Source organism: Haplochromis burtoni, unplaced genomic scaffold (genome assembly GCF_018398535.1).
Source record: "Haplochromis burtoni strain Fernald_Lab_line unplaced genomic scaffold, NCSU_Asbu1 Contig_679, whole genome shotgun sequence".
In the NCBI taxonomy this organism is placed as follows: Eukaryota; Metazoa; Chordata; class Actinopteri; order Cichliformes; family Cichlidae; genus Haplochromis; species Haplochromis burtoni.
The window spans coordinates 22,188-34,190 of record NW_024583040.1 but is presented as its reverse complement, the minus strand read 5'-3'; the positions used below and the strand labels follow the sequence as shown (position 1 = coordinate 34,190).

Sequence of the window (12,003 nt, the reverse complement as noted above, 5' to 3'; positions counted from 1 at the left end):
ACTCATCGACAGATATGCATTTCAATTTGAAATGTGTATTATGTGTATTTATTAATGCATTAAATAAAAACAGGCAACAGGTGGCTCCACTTTGAACTGGCATCTTACAGTTTTGATCAAACAGTGAATCCCAGTTTGATTCTGTAGAAAGTTCTTTCTTACTGTATAAACTTTATAAACAAAGAAAGGAAATGCAAAACATCTCAAACAAAATGATCTACAAAACTAAAACAAAACGGAGCAGGAGGCTTATCCAGATAAGCTTGTCGACAATTTCTTAATTAAAATGGTTACTATATACAAATATCCATATACAAATGCATAGATGTGCATGCATGTGTACAGATACATCTTTGAACCTACAGACAAATACTTTTTCATATCACCAATATAATGATATTCTCATTCTATACAATAGCACAGCTCATAATGTGAATATCTAATCTCTTTCATTTTTATACACATAAAATATGTATTGCTTATATTTATCTTAAATTGTGCAATATTTTTACTTTCTTTAATTTCTTTGTCTGGGCTGTTCGACAAAGTCACTCCACAAACTGATATGCACATGTTTTTAAGAGCGTTGGCTGCACATGGCTGCTTTAAATTGCATTTTCTGCTCACGCCGTACCTTCCCTCTCTATTCTTAAATAAATTCTGAATATTACTTGGAAACATAGTATTTCTTGTTTTGAACATCATCTGTGTGGTTTTAAATTGTACTAAATTCATGAATTTCATAACTTGTGGTTTCAAAAAAGGTTTATTTGTGTGTTCACAATCCCAAACATTGTGTCCTTATTGCTCTTTTTTGCATCGTGCATATTTTTTGTAAAGAAGGTGTTCTGTGTGGTGTGTTACAGCTAAAACAGATTCATATAACAGGAAGGCTATAACGGCAAGAATATGTACTGACGATGCTTTCCTGGAGTCAATCTAAGAACCACTCAATGAGGTCATAGTCCTTAAAGCTGGGCTTTATTTCATGCAGGTCACTGTGGAGCGTTATTGAAATGGCTTTTACGTAAAGACAGAAAGGCTCTATGACGCAGCAGGCATGGAGTGCTCACAGAGCTATTTACAATCAAAAAATGTCCAACAAAATGGACCATACCACTATTAAGCAGCCAGTTTAACAGTGGCGTGGTCCATGTGGTTTCCTTTCCCGTGTTGATGGTCTTGGAGACAGTGAGAATAAAGACCACGATTAAATGAGTTACCAGCAGCTACTTTAGCAATCATTAAACCAACATAGAGACTCTAATCTAAAACTGTGTCTGAAGCAAGGGATGTGGCTTTTTTTTTCCTTCCTTCATTAACAGAGTTGCCTTTGAGGACGGGCCTGCAGGATAGTGTGCCTTTTCCATCTTTTATGCCTTCATAGAAATAAACACCCGTGCAAATTTGCATGAGACTGTCACCAAAATGCAGCAGCCAACTGAGTGAATCGAGAACAGAAAGTTACTGATGCACTCCATTTACACAAGGAATAGCACCGAAAACCAACGGCATCGACAGAACTATTATGAATTCTTAGAACTGACTGCTATTAGTGGTGTAGTGACACATTCAGGCCTTTTACAACAGCTCACCCAGGGGATGAAACAAAAATACAATAAATCTTGTTAAACATGAATTTTTTTTATCAAATTAAACTATAGTGTTGCTAATTCGTTTTATTCACATTTCTTTACATTTAATAAAATAATTTGTTGATCTAATGTAAGGCCATGTGAAACCTTTCAAAGGCCTTCTTTGCACCTAAACACAGAAAAGCTTTTTTTGTTTTTTTATTAAAGCTATATACCCTGCCTTCCATTTCTCAGTTTTTTGTTTGACCAGGACTAGTGTAAAGTCTTTATATAATGCTCTAAGAAAAAAAATTTAATTATACAAATCAGTTTGAAAACCATCTGGTCCCACTTGTTTGCAGATTTTATACTTAACACCTAATTCCAATTTCAACTTTGGCAATTTCTGCTACAGGTTTTCATCAATTGCTCTAAAGATTCAGTTTATTTCAACAGGCTCTGTAATAGTAATGTCATTTTCTCTGGTCCCCTCCCCAATCAGACCAGGAGTGACATGTTTAGCTGCATGTTCTCCTTAAATTGCTGGCTGTCTGAGTGGTCTCCAAAAAACCATGTGGGCTTCACAGATAATTGGGAAACTTTCTGGAGGAAACCTGGTCTTGTTAGGAGAGATGGCATCCATCCCACTTTGGATGGAGCAGCTCTCATTTCTAGAAATATGGACAAATTTATGACCCTCCCCCCCAAAAAAAGAATAAAAAAAAATATGACTATCCAGAGTCCAGGAAACAGTTTCAGTCTTAGGCTGTGTCCCAATCCAGCGACCGCACGCTGTAGTATGAGAAGTGTGGAAGTGAGAGGCTTGTGAAATGGGATGGTCTGGCCTTCGTCACGCTGCTCAGGTTGCCTAGCAACCTTGATACTAACTGCGAGAAACGTTTCATACAGTTTTGTTTGACAGAAATGAAGGAGAAAAATGTTTTTTTGTTCATTCATTTTTTTTATGACATCACTGTGATTAGTTGAGTATCTGAGGCTGAGACCACGGGACTGTAAAACATGATTGTTGGGCTTCATTTCTGTGCTGAACAGTCATTTCAAGATTAGTTAGTAAATAACAATTAGCTAATGTTGTTCATGAGACTAAAGTCATCTGACTTTTCTCAAATCTCACTTACATATAATATGGCCAATATTATATTCATTTATTACAGCAGTAATAAATCATAATAATCTGACAATAATAATAATCTGACATATGTGTAAAAAGAAAATGTACGAGCTGTGATAACTGTTGCTGATAGAATGAAGAGTAGACTGATATGAAATATTCCTTTATTGGGTGAGAAAATCAGACCATGTCATAACTGCTTTAAGTCACACAGAATAGACATCAGAGCCTTAAACAGGCTGACGTCTGCTAAATGGGTCAAACTGGGCAGAAAGTCTACAAACACATAACATCCTTATAGAATATGATGCAACACTATAGATCAACTTACCTCAGAATATATATTAAACCCAAGTTAGTACAAACATCGCTAAAGTCACATAACTTTGCCGACATGTGGCCAACAGGAATGTTTTAATGTTCTACATTATTAAACATTCGCACACAAATAAGTGACGTAATATTCAGTACTTACTTTTAAAAGTTTACTCTTCAGCCGCTCCGCTTCAGCTGTCTGCCGTATTTTTCAGCAAAATTATCCACACCCGCCGCCGCGCTATGAATTGTGGGATATATGGGACCACGAAGTGTACACCGGAACACACTTCAAATTTGGGGAAATCGACGGCGCATTTGGAGTACACTTCGGATTGGGAGAGCCATCGTCACGACGCTGTGACGTAATAGGTCTCAAAATGCGTGCGGTCGCTGGATTGGGACTCAGTCTTACACGCCTCTCTGTAGCTTCTCTCCTCCTGCTACCCCCCCAAAACCCCATCTCCATTGAGACTGTGTCAGCTCCCAAACAGACAAAAAAACAAACTAAAAACCAGCAAAAACAACTTAAACATAAAAATCCAGTATCCACATCTGAACCAAAGAGTAAAACAGTGAAATGTGGATTATTACATGTTAGGTCTCTCCTCCAAGTCTGTTAGTAAATGATTAATAATTGATCAACACATCGATTTACTCTGCCTTACAGAAACCTGGTTGCAGCAGTGAAAACTTTGTGTCCACAGTTTTTTGAACAATAATTTCTCCATCTTGTCCTTTAGGGTTATTTCCATGGTGACCAACCTCATGGCTACCGCTACAGAGACCATAGTGCAAACCACAGGAAACCTGTCAGACCATAAAGACCAAAGAGGAAGTGAATTTGGTCGTACCCATCAGGAACTAAACCCGTCTGTGCTGAGTGCTGCTGAGAGTAACTCTGTTCTCCATGGAATCATAGTGGCAGCTCAGGCACTGATACTGCTGTCTGTATTCCTTCTCTCCTGTCTTGGTAACTCAGCAGTTGTCGTCGTTATCATCAAGCACAGGCAACTTCGAACAGTGACTAATGCTTTTATCATGTCGCTGTCGCTATCGGACTTCCTCACGGCTGTCTTGTGTCTGCCATTCTCTTTTGTTATGCTTTTCAGTAAGGATGGAGTCTGGATGTTTGGGGATCGTTTCTGTGTTGCCAATGGGTGTTTGAACACCTGCTTTGGTATTATCGCCACCCTGACAATGACTTTGATATCCTTTGATAGGTACTATTCCATTGTCAGACAACCACAGGCTAAAATAGGCAGACAGAAAGCAGCCCAGTTATTGATTGCAGTGTGGATAACTGCTGTCATTTTCTCTCTGCCTTGGTATCTGGTAGTCCGAACACCTAAAGAAATCCACAAGCAAGGTTTTTACCACTGCATGTATGTGTTCCACTCTGGCACCTCACTCATGGGAACAGCTTATAGCATCTGTCTGATCATTGTATGTTATTTATTGCCTTTTTGCCTGATGTGTTTTTGTCATTACAACATTTGTAAGACTGTTCGGCTCTCAGAAATACGAGTCAGGCCTGTGACCACATATGCATACTTACTTCGATTTTACAGTGAAATGCGAACAGCCACCACAGTTCTGATAATGATTGTTTTCGTTATTTTTTGCCGGGGGCCATATTGTCTAATGGGGCTAGTTACTGCTATAGGGGACTACACATTTAATCCTGCAATGGACACAGTGGCCATTTGGCTAGCTTGGGCAAATGGAGCCATTAACCCTCTGATCTATGCTCTGAGGAACCCAAATATAGCCATGTTACTGGGACGCAGTAGAGAGGAGGGCTATCGGACCAGAAATATTGCTGCATACCTCTCCAGCCAAACTCAGAACCACGAGGCCCAGTTTAACAATGCAGAGAGGATAAAAGATCGCCACCTGAGTCGCGCAGGGCTTAACAGCCAGCTGTTGACTTCGAGTCCTGGAAAAACAGGAGGGGGAGGAGAAGTGTCAATGTGGGCTTGTAAAAACCCTGCTGTGTACTTCTGTAAGGACACTCAGCAAAATACTGCATCACTGCCAAACTCAGTTGGCGCTCAAAAGACAAAGAGACCTGACACAAGCCTTTGAGATTGTAGAGTTTGCATTATCTAAGAGTTGGTTTCATCATAAGTGTTATTGGTATGAATCAAGATTTGTTTTAAAGACTTGATACTGTGTGTGACTCCTGAGACCAAAACTCTTATGTTTATGATTAACATTGTGCTCCAGGTATGAACAACACAAAGAACAATTTGAGTTGTTCATACTAAAATGATCATATTTACACTGTGCAAGTATCATCTTGGATGATACCATTAGGTCCTCTCAAACATACTCATTTAAACTGACTGAAATGAGTATGTTCTTGTTCTGTGACACAGAATGCTAAAGGGTGCAAAATAGCTCATGTCTGAGTTTGAACATCTTTATATCTGTCCTTAATCTTAAATGTGCCACACAGCATATGTACTGTTCACGTCATTTTCCCTGTCCTCACCAGCAAATTAAGATTGTCTATTGTTTTGTTTAGCATATTAAAGCAACATAATTAGATACCACTCTCCTAATATCCCTACCTATCAGTGGCTCCAACATGACTTTAGTTGGAGCCACTGATAGGTCAGTCAGACCAGGAAGTAGCATTGCGGCATTTTTCCACAAATGCTTCAAAAAGATATTCATTACAGAGCTGGCTATCAAACTGCTACTCTGGGGAAGCCTGTTAATGCGCCCGTTAACACGCGGCATACTACTGCCATGCAGTAACAATGGCTCATAAACCACAATGTGAGCCTGCTAGATTGTGAACACAACATATTCAGTAAATAATTCTACAACCGATTTCTCCTCTAAGCCTCTCTTGTGATGAATTTAGTGTTATAATAAAATTGATAGTTGAGTATAGGTAGTAGGCATTAGCCTCCTGTTGCGTGGCCTGTCAGCTCTTCACCGGCTATAGCCGGTGTAACACTGACCTCAAAAGTACTTTCCGAAGGTAAAATATGTGAACTTCTGAATAATGCACACTTGTAAATTTAAACAGCATGTGGTATCTACAAACATTTGTGTAAAATGATGGTACAGCTTCTGAAATACTGATGTTTTAAAGTCCATAAAATTAAAATACTAAAGAAAAGAAAAAGGGTCTTATTAAAACTCCAAAAGTTGATTCTGTTCATCTGGACGTAGCATCCAGATGAACAGAATCAACTTTTGGAGATTTACTTACCTGGATGATTGAGATGCATCAAGAGGTGTTTCTAAATGTGTGTGTGCTACATTGTTAGTAGCCTTTGTGTACTTTTTTATTTTATTTTAAATGAGGTGGCATTTCTGAATTATTTCCTGACTCAGACATTTTAGTTCCCAGCGTTACAAAGCAGTCACACATGATCCTTACCTTGTGAGAGACCGGCATTTCAATACAGTATACTTACATGTATTCTAATGATGGTGATGCCACTCTCATATACACCAAAAGAATTGATTTCCTGAAGAAAATGCAGTGTGAATAGATAGATGAATGTTTTGAGCTGAAATGTAATAATTTCTAACTGATAAGTTAGAAATGTTGAATGAGCTGAAATACAAATCATTCAGCTAAAAGTGCAGAACTGTTGAAAGTTCACATAGAAGTTGGAAAGTAGCTGGACACCTTTAAAATGTACAGTACATTAGAAAAAGCTGACTAATGACAAAAGAAAATTTAGAGTCAGAAACCATCTGAATGAATATTGAAAGCTCACATTCTTTAAATCACTAGAAGTGTGGAATTGTGTATTTTAAATTTCTAAACTGAAGCATCTTAAATTCTTAAAATAAAAACAATATTTGCATGTCTGCTCTAATCCGCTGTGTGTGTAGATCAGTGGCTTCTTCTGAAACTGAAGTGATGGACAACAGCCTCTTGCCAGAGGACAATGTGATAAACAGTTCATGTGAGGGGTCGTCAGCATTGTCTTAGTAGAGATGATGACATGCTGCTTTCTGCTTTTGTTGCTTCCTCTCAAACAGGAAGTCAGAGATCCACCTGAAAGTGGGACTAAAGTCCTGAAAAAGTAGCCTGGCATAAGTTCCCGTAGAGTCCAGATTCTCTGTCGAGAAAGAGCTCATTCAAATCTTTGGAAAGTTATCAACTGACACTAATGAACCGTGTGTGTGTGTGTGTGTGTGTGTGTGTGTGTGTGTGTGTGTGTAGGTGCATGTGAGTGTGTGTGTTTGTGTTTGGGGGTGTGTTTTTGTGACCTCCTGCCCCCAAAAGGGTCATAAAAGCAGGAAGTTTACTAAACAAGAAAACAGAACCCTCACATAGGATGTCCCATAAAACACTAGAGCCTCCCCCACCAACAAACTGGCTGGGGAGGTGGTCAGAAACAGATCCTACAGTTTGAACCAAGACTTATAAATTTAAGTACAATAATGGCAACATTTAACAATTTGACTCCAACATAAGCCATAATTCAATTCAATTTTATTTATACAGCGCCAAATCACAACAAAAGTCGCCTCAAGGTGCTTTATATTGTAAAGTAGACCCTACAATAATACATACAGAGAAAAACCCAACAATCATATGACCCCCTATGAGCAGCACTTTGGCGACAGTGGGAAGGAAAAACTCCCTTTTAACAGGAAGAAACCTCTGACAGAACCAGGGTCAGGGAGGGGCGGGGCCATCTGTTGCGACCAGTTGGGGTGAGAGAGGAAGACAGGATAAAGACATGCTGTGGAAGAGAGACAGAGGTTAATAACAAGTATGATTCAGTGCAGAGAGGTCTGTTAACACATAGTGAGTGAGAAAGGTGACTGGAAAGGAGTAATAAAGCAGTGACGTAGACGTTACACTGCTCTGTCATGGTGAAGAGAGAACCGAGCGTAATCTATGGTGATGAGCTTTATGGATAGTGACGGAAAGAATGAGATGAAATGAGGAAAGGCGCTTTCTCCAATGGGTGGCTGTGCTTTTCCTTATCAACTTACTAAACCATCCATTAGTACTGGTACTACACTAAAGCCTATTAAATACAACAACCAACCCATAATTATTTTAAACGTGTAACATTACAATAGTTGCTGTTACATTCCCTAGGATGATATTAGTTTTTACTTTGTGAAATAATGTCTGGTGTTTTGTCTAAGCGCCACCTCCTCTTGATTAGGAGCTGTTGCCTGAATCAAGCCAATCAGAAATCAGCAGAGCCCCATATAAAGTCCATGGAGCTGTGTTTCTGGTCCTTCTGGCCATTTTGACTGCCATACGTGTGCAGGCTTACATACCTTTGGAATTGTATGTGTATCTTATGTGACTGTGGCCAGACTGCCTGTAGGGGAGAGCTGCCTTTGCTTTGTGAATCCTTGTTTTCTCCTGTTTATGTGCTGGTTAGGTAGGTTATTGTTGTAGGTTGTGTATTTGTTTTCTTTGGAATTAGGTAAGTTCCTTTTATTTTCTATTAGGGATGTTTTGTCTGTTATGTTGGCTTTAGCTCTCCCTGAAGTTAAATGTCAGTCTGAACCAGAGCATTAAACTAGGAGGAAATAAACCTTTAAAAACTGCCATCTTGACTCCTCAATCACTGCTTTAACTTTATATTAGTCCATCCTATCCCTAGCCTGATAGCTAAAGTTAACTTTAAAAGGCAGTTACAATTGATATCTTAAATTCACGTTTTTTTCATATACATTTCTAATTCAGCACAAACTAACTACTTGGCCAAGCTTAAAATAAATTCAATCATATTAAGATTACTATCTCAAGTTATCCTACATCATACCTTATGAACAAATCATCTCAGTCAAATCAGGCCTGGAAAGGTGGAAGAATGGACCATAGAGTTTTCACCTCCTTACCTATGAAATAAGCATGCTGAAAAGGACTTAGGTCCTATGAACTTTTAAGGATGTTTTGTTTATGGCAAATATCACAAATATCATTATTTTGGACACAAACTGTAATCTTGATTATTTAACAAGGTGATTAAGTTAAACATTTACTCAACTTTAAAAATATATATTTCTAAACAATTAAATTTCCTGAAATTTAAATTCAAATAAAAGAATTACCATCTAGCCCTGCAGGCTGGTCAAAAAAATTCTCTCCACCACTTCTTGTCGGTTGGTTAGCTAACACCAGTTTGTTCATCTGTACCTGGAAGTCCCATAGGATCTTAGCTCAGTCATTGTGAGCCACCCTAGAGGGCATACCCCTTTTAGACCTAGGTACTTCCAGGTTATACTTAGCACAAATGTTCCTGTACACCAGCCACCAGCCGCTGTATGTCGTTCTTACTAGTACAGCCAGGTTCTGCTATGTTCCCTAGCAACTATGAAATTAGTGGCTAATAATGTTTTATACAGCATTGTTTCAGGTGGCTGTGGCTCAGGTGGTAGAGCAGCTCAGCTACTGATCGGAAAGTTGGTGGTTCGATCCTTGGCTTCCCAGTCTGCATGCCAAATATCCTTGGGCAAGATACTAACCCCAAGTTGCCCTCCGATGCGTTCATCGTGTGAATGTAGTTCAGTTTGCACTTGTGTTTAGAAGTGAATGGGTGAATGAGGCATGTTGTATACAGCGCTTTGAGTACTCCGGGAGAGTAGAAAAGCGCTATATAAGAATCAGACCATTTACCATGTTTTACATAAATAAAGCAGGAAATCTTCATTTTATCTAATTTGTCTTACTTTAGTTGACATGTTTCATTGGTATAAAATGCATCTGAGGCTGAGAGACCATGAGACTGTAAAAACATGATTAGGCTGCAACAGTAAATTTAACATTAGCTAGTAAACAGCAGTTAGCTAATGTAGTTCATGAGACTAGAGTCTGTTACACTTTGGTATTATAATGGAAATATAATATGGCCATCATTACATTTTTTATTTTAACATATGAAATATATTTAATCCAAATTTTACAGCAGCGAAATGTAACTCTGTTTCAAATACTGAAGTTTAGTAAAAATTCAAGGAGCATTTATTTCTGTTTGATATCACTCTTTATCTTCTCACAAACAAATATGTCACAGCTTATATACGGCTGTATTATATATACACTACCAGTCAAAAGTGTGGACACACCTTCTCATTTAATGGACTTTCTTTATTTTAATGACTATTTACATTGGAAAATTCTCAGTGAATGCATCAAAACTATGTAGTAAACAAAAAAGTGTGAAAAAACATGTTTCATATTTTAGATTCTTCAAATTGGTCACACTTTGCTTTGATTACTGCTTTGCACACTCTTGGCATTTGCTCAGTGACTCGATGAGGTTCATTCATTGATGCCTTCAGCAAAATTCTGCAACATAAATAGTAATGAACATACAGAAAAACCATTAAATGAGAAGGTGCATACAAACTTTTGACTGGTTTTGACTTGTTCTTTAGCACCACTCCATTTATCTAAAACATTTTAGTTCAGGGGCCACATGGAGAAAAGTCTATTCTCAAGTGGGCCGGACTGGTAAAATCATTGTATATATATAACTTAAAAACAACAACTTCAGATTGTTTTCTTTGTTTTAATACGATCAACATAAAAATAAAGCTAGAGCCTGTGGACAGTATGTTCAAAATAGTACAGGCACAACATAGCTATTAATCATAAAACATCTCAGAGTTATTTGAAAATTCTGAGGACAAAGAACACACAAGCACACAGTGCCTCAGTGATTCACAGAACTGTTTCACAGATCACAGAACTATATCAGGGTGTCTCATGCAGCACTTTCAGTGGGGTTGCATAGTTTATTTGACTCCTGATACCTGGCATCTTTTAGCTTTCACCAGCTCATCAATATCAGGCTTCACATCCTGAGCGGCAGCTAACTTCAGGATGTGATTCAAGTGCCTTTGCGTGAGCCTTGAGCGCAGTTTTGTTTTATTTATGCTCATTACAGAGAAAACTTGCTCACAAAGATACGCGGTTCTGAATATGCACAACAGTTTTGCAGCGAGGGCTGTCAAGTTGGGGTAACCTGGCAAGAGATTGTGATGGAATGTGTTCAAGCCAGCTGCGGCAAATTTGCCCTTCAAATCCGAGTCACGCTGCAAGTCTATTATTTCAAGTTGGATCCGGACGGGCAGATCAAAGGGATTCACGGTGAACGGCGAGCAAAAAACTTTGAAGTCTTTCCCCAGTTCACCAAAAATCTGAAATCGTTGCTCAAACTCTAGTAACAGTCCCGTTATTTTATCTTTAAAGCGCTTCATATCCGCCACACTTTGGATCGTGCACACATTTTTCAGACAGGGGAAGTGAGCTGCATCACCACCAGCGAGCTGCGTCTCCCACAATAACAGCTTCAACTTGAAAGAACGTATGCTGTCATAATACTGCGTGACAACTTTGTTGCGTCCTTGCAGCTGTTTGTTCAAGTTATTCAGGTGCTCTGTAACATCCACCATAAATGCAAGGTCCTGCATCCATTCTGCGGAATGAAATTCTAACACTGGTTTGCCCTTTTCTTCCATAAACTGTTCAATTTCTTCTCGTAAATCAAAGAAACGCCTCAGCACAGCACCTCGGCTCAACCATCTTACCTCAGTGTGGTAACGCAGGCCATAGATGTGGTCTTTCTCTCTGAGAAGGCTGTCAAACTGACGGTGATTGAGGCTTCTGGATGAAATTAACAGTTTGGATGACCACCTTCATGACGTTATCCATTTTCAGTGACTTGCAACACAAAGCCTCCTGGTGCAAAATACAGTGAAAAGTCCAAAAACCACATCCTCCATTTGCAGATTGCACTTTATCTCTGAACCTTTTTACAACGCCTGCTTTCTTCCCGATCATTGAGGGTGCACCATCTGTAGCCAGGCTGACAGCGCGGGACCAGTCCACTCCGACCCTAACCCTAACCCGACCCTACGAGTGGGGTGAAAATATCAGCTGCGGTCATTGTATCTGCTATGGGTACCAACTCCACGAACTGCTCGGTGACGGTCAATGTGACATCAACTCCGCGGATGAAAATTGCCAGT

At 39.1% G+C, this 12,003-nt stretch overlaps 1 protein-coding gene across 1 annotated transcript in view; it reads left to right on the top strand.

Annotated features, from left to right (window-relative positions):
• LOC102308168 (G-protein coupled receptor 135) overlaps positions 1–6,171 on the top strand; it is a 6,488-nt gene extending 317 nt beyond the window's left edge. Inside the window, exon 2 of the mRNA XM_042215208.1 lies at positions 3,765–6,171. Coding sequence (XP_042071142.1) covers positions 3,765–5,109 — 1,345 coding nt within the window. The 3' untranslated portion in view covers positions 5,110–6,171. The remainder of the gene's footprint in view (positions 1–3,764) is intronic.
• Positions 6,172–12,003: the final 5,832 nt, after the last annotated feature.